The sequence below is a fragment of the Watersipora subatra genome, chromosome 9, assembly GCF_963576615.1.
Source record: "Watersipora subatra chromosome 9, tzWatSuba1.1, whole genome shotgun sequence".
NCBI lineage: Eukaryota > Metazoa > Bryozoa > Gymnolaemata > Cheilostomatida > Watersiporidae > Watersipora > Watersipora subatra.
In genome coordinates, this window is record NC_088716.1 from 46,420,663 (window position 1) to 46,443,170 (window position 22,508).

General features: G+C 34.3%; 1 protein-coding gene across 1 annotated transcript; it reads left to right on the plus strand.

Moving 5' to 3' along the window:
* The first annotated feature begins 2,073 nt into the window (after positions 1–2,073).
* Positions 2,074–13,707, plus strand: LOC137403855 (DNA-directed RNA polymerase III subunit RPC8-like). The gene is made up of 5 exons (XM_068089939.1): positions 2,074–2,244; positions 9,819–9,993; positions 10,587–10,770; positions 12,019–12,219; positions 13,299–13,707. Exons 2-5 carry the CDS (start codon positions 9,883–9,885, stop codon positions 13,406–13,408), a joined length of 606 nt encoding a protein of 201 aa, XP_067946040.1. The 5' UTR covers positions 2,074–2,244; positions 9,819–9,882; the 3' UTR covers positions 13,409–13,707.
* The last annotated feature ends 8,801 nt before the right edge of the window (positions 13,708–22,508 follow it).

The following is a 22,508-nucleotide window of genomic DNA, read 5'->3' on the forward strand; positions in this document are numbered from 1 at the left end:
AAAAATGTAGTCGCATAGCTTTGTGATTATCTTGTTAGTTACAAATGTCTAGATAGTTGAAAAACAGCTTTTAAGATCGCTGATAGAACTGAATTAACATGTATTTTAATACTTCATGTCTAATTAAATTATCTACAAAGTCAACTAACTCTAGATTTTCATAGATGCTGTTAATGATAAATTACGCAATTAATATAGCAAAACCCACAGTCAGTTAAGAAATTAAGAAAGAACACTAGAAACCAGTCATACCAACTTTAACACTCTAATTTAAACATAGCTTAGACAATGATATAATGCATAAAAAATGTCACAACAAAAATCAAAACATACTCTATGATGCTTTTATAGTAAAGCAGCTTACAAACAATCTACTGATTCGGTTACTTTAACAAAAAAAGAAATATTTTAACACCGCTGCCATCAGATAGCAATAATCCACAATAAATTGTTCTGCTGACACCAGATTTATTTCTAATGTTTGATATAAATAAAAATGAAACTTTTGAATAGTTACAACCTCCATAGGAAACAAAAACTGAAAATTGTGAGCACACAGTAAATAAAAGTGGTCTTATCCACTGCATGTGAGCAATTTTTGGCTTACTCCATTTTTATCAGCTTAAAAACTGTTTCAATTTCATACATTTTTAAGATACTGCCACAAACTTCACAGTAAAAAGTAGAGCAGACCAGTTGTTTCTGTTTCTGGCACATGCAAAGAATCTTACAATGAGATTGGTTAGCACTGTTGCGTCTTGTAGTGCTGCAGTAACCCTATGCATAACTTGGGTTCAAGTATACTCACTACTTTGACACTTGAAAGACAATTGTCTTTTTTAAGTAGTGTATCAATGCTTATATGGTGAACATCGCAACAGCTTGGCTTCCCCTTGTAGCTTAGAATTACGCACATTTAATGGAATCAGGCAGCAGCTGAATGAGCCAATTTGTTTACGAGGCGCATTATAGGGTGCATTAGTGGCATCTATGCGGGTTTGCATGAAGCACTTTTACAATGAATACTTTGTTGCATGGCCTATCACTTGGTTAATATTAATTAAAATGTTGACATTATTGACTTTGTCTAGAGACTTAGAACACAGATTCTCCTTAGCTTATTATGCTTCATCAGATGCTGGACTTGCATTATTGGTCATTAATAGAGATAGATGATTGGTGTAGCTCTGATAGATTGGTCTTGCCCCTGGACCTGCGATGTACAGGGGCAAGCTACACGATAGTTAGCCTTTCCATACCTGCGTGTGGAAAGGCTAACAACCGAAGCTGTCTTGCTCTTCCTGGTTATTAATCAGCAGCTCATAGGCTGTCTCAAGAGTTGACAGCTCTGCATACACTCTATCATGTGAGCTGGTAGCTTCTTGAGCACAAGTTCCCCAAATTAGCTACATCCAATACACCTTACAATAGTAAGACAATTCCCATTACTCGAAAGAGTGAAGCGATTAGAGTCATAAGTTTTTTTTAGTAAGTGCTGCTCACTTTTAACCCATCAACAGAGAGCAGAGCCTGAATGTTTGCATATCTGCTGAGCAGCATACATAGCAGAATTAACAGACAGCAAGCAGTCAGTAACTTAATTCGCAGTAAGATTAGATTCACCAGCAGAGTAGACAAAAACGTAAAAAACTGGATATTAAAATGTTTTGCAAACTGGTAGGCAGGAAAACCAGTTGTTCAGATTTCAGTCAATAAATCTCGTGAAATCCATGAAAGCGGAATGAAGCGCAAAACATATAAAATTTTGAAGTGCAGAAATGTACCAGCTGTAAATGCTGTAAAATTATTTTAAGGAAGTTTTAGTATGCTTCATATGTAGCAAAAAATATACAGTACCGGTAGACATACATTTTATTTGAAATTATGTTATGCAGAAATAAAACAACGAACTCTTAAAAAGGTTACAGTATCACTCCTACATAGAGTCATTTCTTTTCGGTTTTACACGGTAATGTTAGAAAGGTTCTCCAAGTCGCCCGTTTACCGGAGAAGCGTCTAAGCTTTCATCACGTAGCGTTTCCAATCACTGCTATTTTACAGAAAATCCGTCTATATCTGCTGCATGCCTATAAAAGACGTTTGTTGGTAATTGTCTGATTGTTTATTGCCCGATAATCTTAAAAATACAAAACAATTTATTTTGGTTATAATAGTATTTTTAGAGACTTCGTATAATTCGACATCGGGTGTAATGAAGCAGTAACACATATTCAAATGTATAACGTAGGGTGAATGTTGCCTATTTTAGGGAGCTAGTTTAAGATAGTGACGCTTACATGTTTGTCATTTACAATTTTCACAGGCTCTTAAATCTTTTTAATAAAACGACGTTGCAAGAATAAACGTGCTGTGGTGTCGAATTATTGCCAATGCATACATTGCCACATTAGGACTGCAATTATTATTACATGTATACCACCATGTCCACCATTTGATGTGGCTGATGTACGGGAGAGTGAGGCACATTGCAACGTGGGGTACGTTGGAACACTCCTTAAATTTTGTGCTTGTTTACATCATTTTAAATTCTTATCTCAATAACTAAAGAGCTTTTAGATCATCTTATGAGATATCTTGATTGCATGAAAAGAACAGCAATTCAGGCGAGCCATGATTTTGTAAAATTTAGTGGTAATTTTCTGCCCTATTATTTTTATATCCAAATTTAGAGAATTGCATATCTTATTTGTACATCATCCCATGTTAACAGAAGTCAGTGGAGGCAGATAGAGACATGTTCTCTTCACAATGCACCCACCAACTTGATGATGTTACATCGTCCTGAGTTGGGATGAACATTTTGGTTACTCATTTAGTCAGTCATTTAGTCATCTAGTCATTTAGTCATCAGAGTCATTTAGGACACGTTGAAACACAAAGGGTTTGGGGCAAGTTGCAACAAGTCTTAATGATAATAGAAGGGCAAGTTGCAAATTGCCCCTCTATTGTTATAGAAGGAACAGCTCGAGCAACATTGAAACTGCTGTTTGATACAAACCTTGATGACATAGTTAAAAGTTAATCCTCACGATGAACCCCAAAATTTCTGGACAATATATATGCACAATGGATATCATGAATGCAAGTGCTAATAATATATAAAAAGAAAAGTGTGATCTTCATATTAACACTAGCTGGACTACTCGGCGTCGCGGAGTAATAAAAAATTCTTTAGACAGAAAATTGATTTGTACTTAACATATAACAACATTTGGCATTTTAACTTTCAAACTACACATCATGAGAGAAGTGTTTTGTGTAGTTGAATTAGATTAAAGATGTGGTTGCGTCAAATTTAAGTTGATCTTAAAAGAAAGCTTTTTTTCTCTCTATCAGTTGATATGTTGTTTGTTGTGTTACGCGATCGCATTGCCAAGATATTTGAAGATTAAAACCGAAAAAATCTGATCGCCGTAAAAACGCTCAGGCCACCAAAACGTGCCCAGACTTGCCCAAAATGATGTCACGCGTTAGGCAACCTGTCTCTATCTCTCGTATTCACATCGGGTATTTGCGATAAAAGTCTAGTCTTGAGCGGCTCTATTGGTATATATCTTATTTTGTATTTGCTCATGTTGGCTAGAATAAAATTTTAAATCCTGCTACAGATGCATTATTATGAATGTTTCAAAGGCCTCAAATAACGAAAATTGAAAATTTGTTCTGCTCACTTTCTCCAAATGTTGTGTAAACATTCGGGTACCGACTACCAATTCTACCGGTCCACGGTAATTCTGTCAAGTCACTTATGTAAAACACGGTCTTTGTATCAGCACAGTTCTGCAGCTACCCATACTAACGATATACAGCCTCTCATAAGCCCCGCCCACATTATGTCTGTCGCCTATCCTTGGGGCGGAGGCTGTATATCATTGCCTACACCGTCTACGTACTAGTTTCTTACTAGTAGTATTCTTACCGAATACTACCTAAGTGAAATAAGCAAGCCACGTCTTTGAAAAGAATATAGACAGGGATAGAGTTTTAAGGATGAGAAGTCTGCTGCAAACTGGATTTGAACTCACATTCTCCAGTTTTGCGGACATCCATATACCATATCCAATTCACTACAATATTCTGCAAATCATGTTTTGCATTATCTTCAACAATATTATTTTATTATATAATTTTTACAAGCAAAAATATTTTCATCTCGGCATAAAGCTTTTATTAAAAATATTCATCAAGTCGTGGCCACTCACATAGTATTAGCTGATACAATAAGACAAATTCATCTACTGCAACAAACTCAAACAAAACATCATGGCTTATGCAGCACGCATTCAAGTCTCTCTTTCCCCTTTATGGCAGTTTCCACACTGACAAAGCTTCTTCGGCTGGTGGGACGACATAAAAATTCTGTAATCAGTAAAACAAATGCAATAAATATGTCATTCATAGATATGTCATTCTAAAGCGTATCTATTGACAGCTTCCAAATTGGGAGTTAAATAGATTGTGAGTGTAATTTTAAAAACGAATAAACATTTAATAAAGGCACAAGTACGCCAAGCCAACGATTCGAAGCTTTGGTTCTGGAAATTAAAGATTTGCAATGATCAATCGATTTTACCCACTTCCTACGAGTGAAAATAATTTGTAATCATGACTCTAATTTACCAAAGAAAATTCGAAAAAAATATTATAGCTAGGTAAAACAGCAGATAAGCTATGAAACGATGATTGGAGATAGCAAAGAATTATCATTTTATTAATTAGTATATGTATTTATGACTATAAAAATATTACATTTACTTAAGTATAGAAGACTCTAAGTTAACCTACCTCCATTCTGTCTTCCTCTGCAGCAAAACGCTGCTGACGCCTGTCAGCTTTGACCATAGGCTGTCTACTCCAATCTTTTACTAAAAGTTGCTCAGATAACTCCGAGTAGCGGTCGCTCGAACTTGAAGCCATTTTAAAACTATGTATAACTTAGTAATTGTTGAAATGAGTTGAATCAGTAACTATGAGAATGAATTCTCTAATTATGAGAATCTTCGAGATCACAGACAACGCATTTTACGAGTGATAACATTTATTACGGCCTATATAAAAATTTCGCGCGCATGATTGGCTAACGAAGCGACCTCATATTTATTGCTCGTGGTTTCATTTCAGATACCTTGCTTGTGACGTCACGAAAGAGGCACCCGCTGAAACGTGAGCTTTTTAAAAGAGGGCCTCATTCAAACGCATATATCTCTGGACAGGGTTGGTCTACAAAGACAAAAATGGCATCAAATTGTAGCTGATGTTTTAGCCTTTTATGGGTCTTAATTTCATTAAATTGAATTTTTTGACGCAACCACATCTTTAAGAGAGAAGAGTTTTAAATTTCATAATGTGATCAAAGCGTTTCGTTGAAAAAATTAGGAGAAAAATAAAAATGTAAAGGTGTTTAAATGTGAATGTGAAATCATTAGCATTTAATGGTTAAATATAGTCTGTTTTGCTATGATTACAATGAAGAATTTTTTGGTATACAATTATATAATTTTAGTTCGTTTCAGTGTTGGCATGCGAAAATTGGCATGCCAATTTTTGCATGCGAAAATATCGTAGGCTATAGAGGTACATAGAGTGGTATAGAAACCCACCATAATTATCTAATGCGATTACCTCCTGGTAAAAATCATCATCATTAAAAATAGTAACAAAATAATATGTCAACCTTTGTAACTATAGGTACCTATAATGACTTCAGGACATTTTGTCATAACATTACAATGTACTACGTGGAGAGTTCTTACCTTCGAGACAGACGTGTAACATAAGCGCTGAATCTAGCTTAAATGAATTTAGTTTACTAAACACATACTTGAAGGAAGTTTTAGTATGTATTTTAGTAAACTTCAAACATTCAGCTGAAATTTTATCATTCATCTTTTTGCGAATAACAGAGAACGCTGAACTCGCCATGGCGAGTAACGTATATCTCTTAATAACTTATATAATCAGTACAAAAATTGCTAAATTCTAATTTTGAGATAAATTATTGTTGATATTGTGTGGCGAAACATATTACCCCTAACAAAAAAAGGCGAAGAAGCATCGTGTTGCATATACTTGGGCCCAAAATATTTTTTAACAGAGGCATCGTAACGCGTGAGCGCAATGCTAAAATAATTAGAGTGCGCATACGCTATACCGTATATGATAGTACCTTTTATCAATACTCCTTGTATAGCTCACTGGTAGAGTGTGTGGATTTAAAACTTGCAGTTGCATTCTCCGCAAGTTTGAATCCATCATGATGCAGAATTTTAAATTCCAAGATTTTAATAGCTATAGCTGGACATACACATACCAACATTGATAGATGTATACCGGTATATGTTTTGTTTTACTGGAGAGGTTTGTTTGTCGTGGTTGTTGTACAGAGTGTTTTGAAGTTCATAGCAAACTCTTTTCAAGTTTTTCTTGCTCAGAAAATTAGTGGAAATTTGAATTATTTGGCTGAAAATAAATGCAAAAAAACACGATTCTAAAACTAAAACAAGGACGTTTCAACGTGCCCCATAAGGTGTTTCAACATACCCTCTACCGGGGCACGTTGACACACCAATTATGCAATTAGTTAATAATTTTGTGATATTTTCTAAAGTATACAAACAGCAGAATTGGCATTTGGCATATCTATGTAAAACATATTTCTACATTCTTTGTGATTATCTACATTATATTCCAATATTTCTTAAAGAGAACGTTATACCCAAAAATGCATTTTTTGTTGCAATGTGCAACACACTGTCAAAGGATTGCCAATATGAATTAAGTTGAATGTGTGTATACATACATATATACATATATATTTATACCTCACATAATTTTTTTTATTATTGTTCGTACTATTGTTTATAAAAAAATTCTTTATTAATCAATTTATTCAATTATTTGTTCATAACAAAAGATTTTGATATTTATTATATTATAATAATTATTTTTATTTATTAGTCACCACTAATAGTAAATGAATGTTGTGAATAATAAATAGATAATAATCACAACGATCAATCGTTTAGATACTGGTAATAGATAGTTGGAGACAGTTTGAGATACACCGAAAATGAAAAGCTTAAAGGTTGACTTGCAATAAAATTCACATTACAGTTGTTTGGTATCAAAAGATTCACCATGTCTTACTCTGTTGTGTTGTAGGTGCCAAATATGTGGAAATGTGATTACAAGCTCTTAAAGGCTCAAAAACGAAAAGCCGCCGAAGATTGGAATCTCTTTATTTCGATGACGTAGCCATGAAATTTATTTATTGTCTTGTCACGTGATGTTCTCACCTGAATTGAAAGGCCAATAAAAAGCTCAATATAGAACTTATCGTAGCACTAGTTTATGACAAACACTTCGGGTTTTACCGAAAACCCGTATCAAATATAGATGCTCGCTATTTTACAGTTTTGTTTCGGTTTGGTCTAATTGGCAAGTCGTAATCTGATCATGTGACCCAATACTTCGCAAATAATTTCTGCAGCACTTTTCGATTATCACAAGTGACCAACAGACTCGTCATGATTATCAGACAATGATATGTACTCCTTCACGATAAGGCTAAAAAATTAAACGAATTTTTACAGTAAGTTATAGGATATCATTGCTAAAAGTGACAGCGTTACGATGACGATAAAACAGACGCGTAAGAACAATAGACATGCTTTTATTGAATGCGTGAAGTATATTTGTGAAAATATTTCGACAAATAAGGTTGCATGAAAGTGTAAACAGAAACCATCTCTCACAACTACGTCCCATTTGACCCGTTTTGGAAAGAGAATCCAAACTACGGCGGTCTCGTGTGGCTACGATTGTCTGTTCGTTTTTGAGCTTTTAAGAGCTTGTAATCACCTTTCCACATATTTTGCACCTACAATGCAACAGAGTAAGACATGGTGAATCTTTTCATATCAAATAACTGTAATGTGAATTTTGTTGCAAGTCAACCTTTAAGATAGAGCAATAATAATTAAGGATAATGCGCTCTCTCTCGTTCATTTACTATATTTAGACTCATTCATTCATTTTGCAGTTGATACAGCACAATAATTACCTAAACAAGTAATAAACTACTTACCACTGCAGGCACTTCTACGTCTGATGAAAAGGTGGCATTATTGCTAGCACTAATCCTATCAGTATTGTCCATCATATCTATTAATATGATTAAAATAATACTGTAAAGAAATAAATATTGTTGTTAGTAAATTGATAAAACATACTAAATGTTGAATAAGTTATTGAAATCACCAGACTAGTTAAGCTACATATCCAGCAAGAGAAAATCTTCCCAACAAACCACAAAACTGAGACTGTTGAAGGTTGTTGTCGTAGGTCGTTGAACTAGGTTCAACCTACCACGGAGTCTTGAGTGATAAATTTAGATAAGTGCGTCAGACGAGGCCTGATGCATGAATGAGGTGTAGTTACATTTGTTTGCAGGATGATCAAAACAGCATAGCTAAACTTGTTGCTAATGCACAGGCAAACTATTGAACTATACTATATTGTTGCGTGGTACATAAACAACAATACTACATATTATCGACAAATAAAACATAAGCGATGCTATCGAGGTTTATAAATCCGTTAAACGTGTGCGGTTGGCATTACTGGACTGCACTTACGATTAACTGATTTGTTTACTAGGATATCACTGTCTATGATTGATTTTCCATTCATGCAGTAATAAATTACTAATCATAGAAATACTGAGATAGCAATAATAAAGAGAAATATTGACTCGAATCTTTTTGCTTATTAAAAAATGGAGAATCAAGTCAATTTGTCTATGTTGACAGCAATAAATCGATTCAATTTTTACTGGTAGGATGCGCCGAGTCATTTGATTTCTACAGTAAGTAAAAGATACCAGAGAATTGATTTGATCTGTTTATAAATTGAGCTTTAAGGCTTGCTCGAGCATGCGTGTTAGCTCGAGTGTCCATCTCTGTTAATTTTCGTGTTTTGATTACTGTCTGCAGGATGCTTATGGAGGTCTCAATCTTTTTGTTTTACATAGGTTTAACAGTCTGGTATGGTGCTCTTTTTAAACCAGTTTCATATATGGAAGGGCAAGAATCTGCTTTAATTTTTTAATATTTCGCAAACAAAAAACTAATAAATGATATTTTGCATCCTTTTTAGCAAAAAGACGCTGAAGTTATTTTTAGTTCATCATAAATTTATTTATCTTTACCGTATTTTATGTTATTAATTTGAAAACCTTTTCTCTAGTTATAGAGCCATATCTTTGCAAATTTATGTGGCCCTAAGGAGACTGAGATCACTTGGCTGTTCATTTCTACCAACTACAAAACTGCTCCTTTGTACTTTAAAAGACTTAACCTATATGTACGTTGTGTGTTAGCTGAGAACTATATGTTTTATTTTTTCATAAAGTCTATATTTTTATAAGAATATCATAATATACCGTAAGGAAAAGCCTCAATTACCAGGAAAGCATTGGCAAGCATTGATTTGGCAGCATTGATTTTGGATATTTTATTTTGAGTTTGAAGAAAGCCAGGTTTTTTAACATCATTTATTGTATGCACCATTTATTTAAAGACTGGCATAATTCACCTTGAACAGACACTCTTGTGATAAAGCAATAATGCTTGTGAGAATTGGAGAATGGCAATGGTTTCACAAGACATGTATAAATCTCTCTAGAGTCTATTTTATTTCAACCTGAAAATCTTTTGCAGGCTCTTGGGTTAAATCTTAGCTCTTGCTTCAAGCAAGACTTTTCAATCGTATTACAGATTTGTATCACTATATCCTAGGTCAGGTGAATAAAGTTGATGACTATCAAGAGACACACTGGTGTATATAGAGGTTAGAAGAAGCATGTTTGTGATTGCTGAGTTGAAAGACACAATCACCATATTTCCTTGGCAGTTCAAACAAGAGCGACTCAAGTGTATCACTCAAGTGCTGAATCAGAAATTTGCAAACAAGGTCTATTCATCCATTTGCTTCTGAAAAAATTGCATTTAAAGTCACAAAGATGAGCTAAAAATATACTGATGTGTACTATAGATGGCTTACTATGTTCCTGAACTGTATCTTAGTAGTTAAACTTTGAACTAAATGAGACTTGAAGTCGTGCTCTCTTATCATAGAAGAAACTACTTATTACTCTGTAAAGGGGTTAACAAAGAATGTATCGTTACTGCATCATTCAAATATAGTGCCTGTTACATTAGATATATCAGTTGTTACCAAACAGCTAAAGATTTTATTTTAATTTCAGAATAAAGCATATTTTTATCATATGCTCTTGCTCATTTGGTTTTTAATGAAGAAATATAGAATATTTAGTGCATTGATAATAATCAGGAAACATTACTTAGGTGTTTTTCTGTTACGGACCTTGTAGCAATTTTATGCTTACCTTAACACTCTTTAGTTTATCGTGTTTATTTATTTATTCTATTATATTGTCTCTAGTATATGGTGTTTATTTATTTCTTTATTCTATTTAGTATATTGTTTTAGTATATAATGTTTATTTACAATGTATTTGTTCTATGTAGTATATTGTGTTTTAGGTGGTGCATAAAGTTGGACTGTGCATTGCATTGTGGGACATTCAGAAAGTTGAAGATGCATTTATATTTCCTGGAGATGGCTCATCCCACTCTGTTGTTCACTTTCGTTATGTAGTTTTTCGACCTTTTATGGATGAGATTCTTTTGGGTAAAATTAAAGGATGCAGCAAAGAAGGAGTGCATGGTAATACCGTAGTGACATAATTTCTAGTTTTTTATCACCGTCATACATTCGCACTAACACAGGAAACCTTGACTCTTCTCTGATATTAAGTATAAGTATTAAATATAAAATTATTAGTTACTTTTCTGTGTCCTGTTTGAGTCATGCATCATATTAGAAGTTGTTCATGTCAATTTTTAAGCATCAGAACCCATTAGTACAACCAACTTTTTGGAGTAAACGTAACGCGTGGCAGATTATTCTGAGATGATTTCTATCACACTTGAACCAAAGCTTTTAATGTCTATGTCAGGATACATTTGACAATACACTGATACTAAACAACCATTGAATGTTGAAAAATGTAACACAAAAATTACTGGTAATCTAAGGATCAGTACCGTTTATTTTTAGAATGACTGTAGATTCACAACCGCATGATGTAATTTTAGGCACTTTGTGACAGCATCATTGACTATCTTTTCTCATCATTCAAACTTTCAAAACTGGCCGCACATATATGATTGTTGCAAATAAACATCATCAGAGTGCCTTTAAGTCTGATTAATGCTCTTAAAATATTTATTTTAATACAGTTAAAAATATATTTGTGTTAATACAGTTAAAATATATTTGTGTTAATACAGTTAAAAATATATTTGTGTTAATACTTTGTTAACATATACCATGTAATGTTTGATATTATCATATTTTTTTCCATTTTAATGTGTTGGTGGCTTTTCTAATTCTTTTGTGTGAGGTGACCAGGTTGTTATTTTTGATGAGATATCTAGAGTGGTATATGCTATAGAGTGAGTTCCGACAAGCAGACCATGAATGTACACTCTTGTCTCAGAGCGCCATTACTGCGTGACAGGCCTAGACTGTAAATATCTAGTAAAATTCAATTTCCTGATCATCATGACACCGCTATCAAAGTGTGTGACATGCTGTTAATACTTACATCATCTTGCAGTTTTAGTTGAACAGTATTCATATTACTACGTCATGTGTTGGGTTCCCAAAATTAAATCTCATATTATTTTATCGTTAGACTGGGCATTTCTACAGTGAAGGCGTTAATTGCATTTTAAAATTTTAACTTGATTTGAAACGCTGCACACACATTTGTGAGCTGCAGCGTTGACATTCCCGACGATGTGGATGCTCAAATCTATAGTGGCCCTCATTAAACAGCTGTTGCTTTTACCTTTCTTGTCATTCGCTACAGTTTTATACGATTGCACATTGATTGGTTGATTATTTTAGTAACCTTGAACTTCTTTGACGACATTTTAATTCCTGCCGAGTCGCTTCAACATCCAGCAAGGTTTGATGAGGCCGAGCAGCTCTGGGTTTGGGAATACGTGGGAGAGGATGAACCGCATGATCTCTTCATGGATATCGGCGAGGAGATACGATTCAAGGTGATAGACGAGTCATTTGTAGACACATCTCCAACTGGACCAGGTAGGTTGGACAAGCAAAACACCTCGTTTTACTATCTTTAGAGCGTAATAACACCACTTAACTTTAATATTTTGATCTTTAGCATCATAACAAGTTTATATACTCACAAGTCATTTGAAGCGACATAGTTTTAAGATGTTATTCTCTGAAATATTGTTTAAGCACCATTTCAAGGAATAACATCTTGAAATAGTTAACACTATTTCAAGAGTTAACACTATTTCAAGAAAATAGTGTTAACTCAGAGCCTGGATCCAAGTTGATTCGGGAGTTGTTTTTCATCTGATCTTACGTCCAAGAAAGCTCAGGTGCATAGTTTCACTTTGTTTTTTCTCACTTCCGGTTTGATTAAGATTACAAAATTTTGCCTGTTTAGTACGGAATACATTTTCAGTATAATTTTGAAGTTTTAAGTCTATTGAAAAAATACTTCTTGAGATATCGCCGCTATAGTGAGAGCATTGTGAACTGCCTGAAGACCGAAGAATGAGAAATGGTTGCTGACAGGACATTAGTTTCCAATGACACACTACTTGAAGCTCTTTGTAATGAGGCTCAGAAGTAGACCCGGCTAGAAAGCTTCTTCTCATCAGCAACAAGAGCTTGACACTAGCATTTGTTGTTTTTCTATTCATAACAAATATAAACACTATCAGATTTAGTGTACTGCAATAGTTATGTTTCTTCAGTTATCTCTTTAACATCACTTTTGAGAGTGAAAAGTAAGAACTGTTTACTCTATTTGTTTTCTGTTTCTTCTATTGTTTTCTACAGGTTTATGTAGTTCTTCAAAATGATATTCAGTTAAAAGAGTGATTGTATTATTTTAAGTGCTTTAACAGTTGATGGGAGGTATGTAATACGGTCTAGGATCAGGATAACAGCTTGTTTATACAAAACTCATCTCTAAATTGTTAAAATAGTTTAAACATTGCATTCCCTACATTAAGGTAGCAAGCGTAGAAAATGTGTGACATATGAAGATATAAGCAACCTTTTGAGTCTGTATTATTCGTGCTTGCAGTTGCGTAAAGTGCAAGGTTTAGCTTCAGAGAAGTTTGCTCTCTTGTTTTTTATAGCTCCTGCATCTGCGGATGTCGAGGAATCTGAGAAGTTGTGTCCCTACTCTCTGACAGGCTCCGTGAGCGAATCAGGCTTGGGTTTACTAACTTGGTGGGCTGGCACTTAGTATTGTGTGTCCATGACACTTGCTAGAACTGCTGAAATCTGTTTCACTCATATCGTGCCACTCATGAGCTCCTTGGTTGTACCACATCTCGGTTGTCAATCTTTTATTCAGGTACCATCAGCAAACATGCTTTTTAATATATGATTAGGGGTTTGTTCTGATCTTAGAAGTTGTCTTCTTTTTGTACCTAAACTATCTTACATTTATAACGGGAAATTGATCAGTTGATAGGGAGAACAGTATTAATGTTCTAATTAACGATTTTTTGTTATCTGTAATAATTATGGTTATAGATATTATTGTGTCACAACAGATTTTTCATTCACTTCTCTTATGTAGTAGCCAAAGTGGCTTAGTAATTAGCAATGGAAGTATCTGACAGCCATAAACAGTTCCCAAACCATTGCAGTTTGCATTTGGTTAAAACACTGCATAAAGTATAACATGTTTGTTGGATTGCTTTGCTGCTTTTGTGTTTTGTAAAACTCATGTATAATGCTAAATACTGTGTAACAGAAGAGAGCAATAATGAGAGACTTTTAAAAACATCAAAACAGTCTCAGAAATAAAGAATACTGTAAATAGCAAACAGCCATGAAAACATTCTTATGAGGACTTCAGCTCTCACCGAAAGTGGCCAAACATCTCTGTGTAAAGTGTAGCATTTTCATGTTTTAAAAACATTGGTACATAACTCTGATGTCTGCAAGTTAAGGGTTGCTTGAGCTACTCTGTTTGACTTTAGATGACATTCTTGTACATGGCTTAAGCTTTCTGTAGAAAGAAAAACAAAAATTCCTAGTCATTATTTTGGAAGAATGCTCAAAGACTTTGTTCTCATCAATCTATGATGTTCGCGTACCTAATTATTGACCTGGCATGAACATCAACTCCCTTAAATGCGGCTCCATCTGATAAAACTATATCTCGAGGCAATAAGTCGGTATAATGTATAAAAGGCACTTAAACAATGTTATTCTGTAAGGGGGACAATTACGGAAAAATGCTTCCATCCTTAGCACATATTTGCAGGCAGTCGTATAACCTACAAACACGCAACTAAAAGGGTTAACTAAAACTCTGCCTTTAAGCACCACACAAATTTAATAAAACAGTCATGTTATCTGGAATTTATTAAACTTGAATGACTGGCATGCTCTTACATCATAACACATGTGTTAACAGTTATTCAGTAATTTAAACGCATGCCGTGTGACCACAGGGGACTACACTCATTCACGCTTATGAGGAAGGTAAATCATGTTTTACTAACTTCTGTATTAGACACTTTACTGACGATTTTTTTGTCATGACCTAATGTTAGGACAAGAATTTAGAGAGAAGTGAAATAATATATATCTATTTATCTGTTAGTAAACTACAAGTGCGATAATGAACACACCGTAGACTTTATTCTTGCTTATTGTTATATTTCCAAATTATCGGACATGTACAATTTAAAAATATAACGATTTGGAAATTTATTTACATGTTAATCCTTTATGTGTTAATTCTTTATATGTTAATCCTTTATATGTTAATCATTTATATGTTAATCCTTTATATGGTAATCATTTATATGTTAATCCTTTATATGATAATCCTTTATATGTTAATCATTTATATGTTAATCCTTTATATGTTAATCATTTATATGTTAATCATTTATATGATAATCCTTTATATCCTTTAATATGTTGTGATAGTTTTTCATCCTAGTAAATTTTTCGCTTAAGCTTCACAAGAAAACATACAATCGAATATTTCTACAGAAAAGACCTGCCGAGGTTATTCAACATTTTGCAACACTTTCTCTTTTATTTATCTAATTGATTACGTATGCTAGATCTAAGGTAATGATTTAGGTCAGTGCAAAGAATTCCACAAGCTCAATGGTTTTTAACAACATCCTTTGTCATGTTTAGCTTTAATTTGTTACATCAATGTGATAGCCATTGTTTACTATCAGAATCTACATCTCCGCCAGCCTATCTACTTTGGAGGAAACATTAGGCAGGCATTGGTCTCATGTAATCACAGGTGAGTTTTTAGAGCACCATTAGACGAATTGGACAACGTGATTTCTCTGTGATGTAAGACTCAGCATCACCTACAGTTTGAAATTGTTTTGCTTTTGTAGAAATTACTATGATATTGATGTTGTGTAGCACATTTGGGCTGAACAAGAATCCACACGTGTATTTGTTATTTCTGATCTTGTAAGCTCTTCTATATCAACAATATTTGTTCACTTTTGTATTGGAAAGCAACTTTTTTTCTATAACCCTTTTGTCTCTCATATAATATCATTATGAGCTTGTAAATTTTCCTTGCTGTACCAATTGTAATCCAACCCTAGTTAAATTCCATTCTTTTTTACTCTCCAATAAGAAACAAACCAAATAAATGACTATCAGGTGTAGCTTTTCTAACTGGCTATAAGATCAGTAAAATTATAGTGTCTATGCAATTCTGTTAGCAGTTTAACATCCCAGAAGATTAAAAAGATGTACTACATTTTGTGTACTGAATACTTTTTATACCCTTAAGCGTAGACTACATATTCAGCAATTTTTAAATATTTCAGAGAAGAAAATGTCTGGTCTCCCTCTCTCTCAGTCTCTTGGTGCTTCCACATTTGGTGTCAATTACGCGGGTAAACAAGTCTCTGCTTATGTGGGATTAAGCGCAATCTCTCTCAAGGCTACAGCCCACAAGTTACCTGATCAGGTGAGCACAACTTCTAGAACAAAATTTTTTTAGCATAAGTTTGTATTTAGATTATTATGAAAATACATATTCACATTAATCTATAGCTCTGTCGGCATTCTAATTGTTAAATATTATAATACAATAGTGGGATACCTTCAGTCTAGATATGTGCCATGACTACCAGGCGCAAGTGCTCATTGAATGAATATTAAATATGTCAGAAGCATAAGGAACACAAATCAAGTTGTTAAGTTATCAGCACCAATTTCTGGTAAACTTTCGCCTATTCTGAGCATTTTGAAAAGATTTTGTCGACAGTTCGATGGCTAAAATCGATCATCGTTCAACAGTTGCGATCACCGTCGGCAGCTAATGGCAATACTCAGTGTAGGTTTCTATTTCATCCTATTAGCCTGGCAATCCTGTTGCTTGCGGGCTTAAGACTCTTTGTGATAACGATCTAGAATTGCTTTTAATAAATTGGAGTTAATGTTCAAATTTTAGTTTAGAACACTTCATGCACAATGTATCATGTAGTGTTCCAACCTTTTAATGGCGCTAAATACTAAGTTCTGTCAAATCCGCTCGCTTCTATGGCTGTTAGCAAAGAAGGCAAGAAACTCTCCCAGATTTCAAAGAGACATTTCTTACATCTGCATAAGGACAAAACAGCATTTTTAGTTGGTTGCACAAAATCTTGCCTTTTTGACTTCTATGTTATCGCACATGCTAGAGGTGCATGATGCTTGCTAATACACGTGCTTAACGCATGCTTAGAGTTATCTGCTGCCCTCGAAGGGCGGAATGTGGAGAGATGGCTTCAATATTGGCTGATTTGTTAAAATAATGCTCTACTTATTGACTACATTTCTTTATAAATGTTCTATTATTGAAATAATAAGTATAAGATACCGAAAGTCTTAATAACAAGTTTTTGTTGTTAAGACTTTCGTTATCAACAACAGGATTAGATGTTTTCCAAATAAAAGACTCTATTTAAATGATAATAAAAGTCTCTATTTTGGCCTCCTCAATGCAGTTGAAAAAGACAAACATACATTCCAACTTTTTACCAAGCTTATAGTCTATTTAAAACACGCTACGAACACCTGTGCAGATATTCCTAACACTACAAAAAGACAACTAAATAAAAAGTGTGAATGAGACACACTTCCACTTCAGAACTAATGCCATTATTACCAATCATTCAGTTATGTAGAGAAACAGAGTAGAGCATTTTTCACTTTCTCTTTTTATATCTTAATGCAAACGGTATTTGTCGTTCATAGAACTTATATAGAATAAGCGCGGCAAGTCAGAAACTATGCTATACTCTGCCTCTAAATCAACACATATTTCTATAATAAAAAACAAATGAGAGTTGAGTAGCAGTTAGGGATCACAGGCTCTATGTTCTAGCTCAGTGCCATCACATGAGTTTAGCTACAATACAAACAAAAATTGTTGTGTTGAGCCAAGTACCTTTGATTAAGCCGAGAGGCTGTTCTTTTAAACACATGGATGCCTGGTCCCAAGATAATTTAGGATTTTGTTTTCTCATCATATCTTAGCCTGAGAAAACTCAGCTGTCTAGTTTACCTTTTTTCTCTCTCTTCTGGTTTAGCTTTTAGATTATGGCTGTTTTGTGCCTGATATGTGTTCAGTATAATTCTGAAGTTTCGATTAGATTCGACTATTAACTCTTGAGATGAGATAATACCGATTTACCGAAGGCATTTCAACAGACAAAGAAATTAGAAATGGCTGCTAACAGAACTTTAGCCTCTAATGATACACTGATTGAAGTTTCTGGTTCAGAGAGAAATAAATAACAAACTTATTCCTATCAGCAACAACAGCTTGACACTGAAAATAGTTGTTCTATTCATAAGAAAGAAACACCATCTATCAGGTTTGATATAATCAATATGCTTCTTCAGTTGCCTCTAAAACATCACTTTTTTAGACTGTGTAAAATAAGAACTATTCACTCCGTTTTCGTTTTTTCATTGCATACTGCAAGTTTATAAATGATACTTAGTTAAAAGGAATTATGCTATTCTAACTGCTTTCACAGTCAATGGAAAGTATGTAATATGGTTTAGAAACAGGAGACCTGCTTGTAGACACATGATTCGGCTTACCAGAATTTAAAGTGCTAAAACAACTGTGTGATGTATACCAAGTTTTTATAAGTTTTTAAGCTTTATCAGTAATACTTCTGCAAGTTTATTAGGAAAAGTACTCTGATAGTCTAGTTTAAACAGACTCAAACACAGACCATATTGGTTGATGTCACCCCCTATTACACCAACAGAGAGTTTAGCAAAGTTGATTAACAGAGAAAACGTATTCATTATGCCCTATTGCACTAACATCCCCAGAGGATATTCTATTTCATACTAAACGGATTGCACACTCTAGGTTATTTTCTACACAGTAAACTTGACCTTCTGAACATTAGACTTGACCTTAAAGGTTTAGTGTAATTGCATACTTCTGGAGACGCTTAAGGTGCTGTATGATTCCTCAGTGTCAACTTAATACTGCTGAGATAAGTTGAATAATATGTTATGTTCAATTCCAGCCAGTAGAAATGATAGAGAATCTAACAATGCTCAGTAATTCCTTTCTGTACTCAAAGCTGCCAGCGTGTAGGTTGAATTCAAGTTGGTATCTCAAGGTCTGATTACATTCCCAGCTCTTTGCTTTTTTGTTGAAAAGGGAAATGCTTCCATGATATATTAACACTTAGAACTATGGGTCCGAGATGCCGTAATTCAAAGTGTTCTTTCCTCATCAGATCTTCTGCCTGAAAAAACTTGCCTGTGTTGTTTCACCTTGTATTTTTGTACTTCCACTTTTGTTACAGTTAAAAATTTTGTTCATTTCGTGTGTGATACGTTTTTAGTATAATATCGAAGGTTCATGTCGATTTGACTGAATTACCAAAATATCGCCAAAATACTGATGGTAGTCCAAACTCGCTGAGAAAGGAAAAATGGTTACTTACAGTGCATCAGATTCTAATGACACACTGCTCAAAGCTGTTGATAGAGAACACTCGGAAATGAATAAAGCTAAAAAAATTCTTTTCATCAGCATTGAGAGCTTAACACAAAAGCCAGTTATTAATTTATTCATTACAAGTATACACACTTAATCAGATTTTGTGTACTGCACTAGTTATGTTACTTCAGTTACCGCTAAAACACCACTTTTGTGAGAGAATGTGAATTAAGAACTATTGTCTCTATTTGATTTCCATTTCTTTCAATGTTTTCTACATGCTTAAAGCTTCAAAATTATATTCAGCACCAAAGGAGTTGCATTATTTTATGTACTTTTACATTCAATAAAAAGTTTTTGATGCAGTCTCAGATCAGGGAACCTGCTTATACATACAAAACTCTGCTTCAAAGTGTTAAGCAAGATAGCTGAGTGTAACGGAGACGGAGCAAGTAATGCAGTTGTACTTAACCAGGTGCCTTCATTTTTATTACAACCTCAACAAGTTGTGTGGAATGTTGAAAACAAATTTCAAAAGTTTGTTAACCTTTGTTACGCTTTTGCTGGTTAGCACTCGCCTTCCTCAAGTCATGTGTTGTAGTTTTTATTAGATATCGTGGATAAAAAGAACATTCAGCCTATTGTCAATCAGCTCTTTGTGTTTCCCAAATAAGTAACGCAACGTTTGAGAAGTATTATACAATATTCCAAAAACGTTGTGTTACTTACGTTTGGGAAGTCTTGAATAATTTTTTTGATCGTTTGTTTTTGTATTAGGCTTTTATGTATTTGAGAAAACGTGCCCATCTAGAAAGAATAGTTTTTTTAGACATTATAAGAATGAGTTGAAAAACAATATAGGAGACTTGTATTTTAGATTTCATTCTTCAATAGATGTAATTATTGGTCTAACTCTTGTTTACATAGTCTTGTTGATACCAAAGTTCATTATCATTAGTTGGCAGAAAAATGCTGCCTTTGAGTCCTCAACGGTTGTTTCTTCAACTTTTAGTTCAATGATAATCTGAGAACAAGTCTGATTGATTCCCAACTGTAATATTCTCACCAAAGTTGGCCAAAGTATAGACAAAGCTGTCTGCTTTCTATTTTATCCTATTTAAAATTGAACAATGTAAACATAGATAAATAACTGGCTGAGGTGTGGTGGATTCTTAGGCAAAATCAGAAGTGTTTACGAATAATATTGATTAAAAGCAGCAGCTACTTCAGCGAGTAGACAACTTCTTCAAAGTCATTTTATTTTGGGCATATTGTTGGTGGTTTGGGTGAAAGATGAATTCTAGAGCTTGTTTAGCTTTGAAATTCTAGTTGAGATCTGATTCTGTTTGTTCCCTCTTTTTCCGTCGTAAGACCTATGAGTTACTCAAAACGTCTCTCTTCTACCCATGATGAAAGTCGCAAACCTTCCTATAAAGTTACCAGGCACCCGCTTTGGACTGTTACAAGTTAACACGTACCTATAATTTGAACCCTAGAGCTTAAGTTAATTGTTCCTCATTTGTCCAGAAATAAAGAAATCTTTAAGAGACAGCGTCTCTTTATCACAGCTAGGCTGCTGCAGTAAGGCCATTAGATCTCTCAGCCGATGGCAATCTATAAGTAATCGCTTGTCCAATTCAAACTTTCATTAATTGTGTTTGTCAATGTCTATTGATACTCATGAAGCTGCCTACTATTTCTACTACGTACGTACGAGAATGCTCGATGCTATTCACATGATCAATGAATGATGATGAATAAGACTCTATATCCTTTTATAAGAGGCTGTCGATTACTACGGCTGGCGCTTGTTTGCATGTTAGGGTTATTTTTTCTAACGACCAGTTTTATCCTGTGTATAGGTCATATTATCTGCCATATACCTGTTTATATGTGTCATCATATGTCTAGATTATGACACCTGTCATAAACCTGTTCATAGGTGCAATCATAAGTCGAGATTATTATATTTTCGATATATTTATTATATATTCGAGGTTATTATATATTTAGGTTATGACACCCGTTGAATACCTGTTTATAAGTGCCATCATGCGGAACATAAAATAAGTTTGTTTATTAATGAGTTTATCACCGGATTATTACAAAACGAGACAGGCTAATATTGGCATACAGATATTCATACATGAGCAGAAGTTACTGGATTATTAGACTCCCTTGTACCCATACATTAGAGGGATTTGACTATAAAATACAACCGATTCCTCTTTTTAATAGTTTATTATCACAGTTTGCGATGTTGAAAGTTTTTTTGGATAAAATGTTCAATTAATTGCGTTTTACTGTCAAAAGATTAGCATTAAATTAACTGTAACTCTTTTGGTTAGTTGCAGAGTTCATCACTTTCTTGCATATTTGAACAGTGTGTTTGTGACCTTTACCAAAGTAATGTTATAGGTTAGGTGACTTTGGTCTCTGACTAGCTGAGCTATTGAATGGTGAACTAATTAGCAGCGTTCAATGCCACCCAGAGTCATCTACTAAGCGCATGATATTATCTTGGTTGTAATTGTTATTATTATAGTTGTTATTGCAGTTATTGGCTGTTACAATAAATTTGTATACGTAGTATTGTTATATAATCACACGCCATGCTAGAGCCTAACTTTCTAATGAAGGCGTACTACATCGATCCAACGTGAAATATATCCTTTGATAGTCAATATTATTTTTTATAATGAAATCAGCCAGTAGAGAGAAAAGGTTTAATAGATGACTGACAATGCTAGCTTATGTAATGTTATAGGCGTGTATTGAACTGGATCACTGGAACAATTATTGATTTTGTCTTTGGGCTCTCCCTTACAAACCATTCATTGTATATTGATATACCAAATGAGTGTTTTTATACTTGACCAATCGCTGCCTTGAGAAAGCACACACACCTACAGTATTCAGACTCTCGAATTGTCGCAGTGGCATTGCACGGAACTTTTAACCTTTTTTCCCAGTTTGTCATAGTTCGTTGCTATGCAGAGAAAAAGCTTGCTCGACCTACCGGGTGGAGTCGAGGCTGAAAGAGTTAGACAGGTAATGTCAAGGTCTATTATCTATTGCTGGTGTTATATTTATAGAAGCTACAAGTAGCTAATTATATAGGTGAGTGATCTAGGCAGTTTACTACTCGTGAGACTGATGAGAAAGGGGTAGAAAGGTAGAATTTAATTTGTTCATGTCTGGCAGCAAGCTCAACCCTCATAAGGTCTACCATATGTGGCACATTTGTATGGCATTTACTAGTGGCTGAGCTCCGTAGCCTCATGACCTCAAGTAGTGTAACAGTCTTAGGCAAGTTCAGTTAAGACATGATCAAGCATTTTTCTACTCTTAGTTGGATATACAGACTTAATTCTTGTAT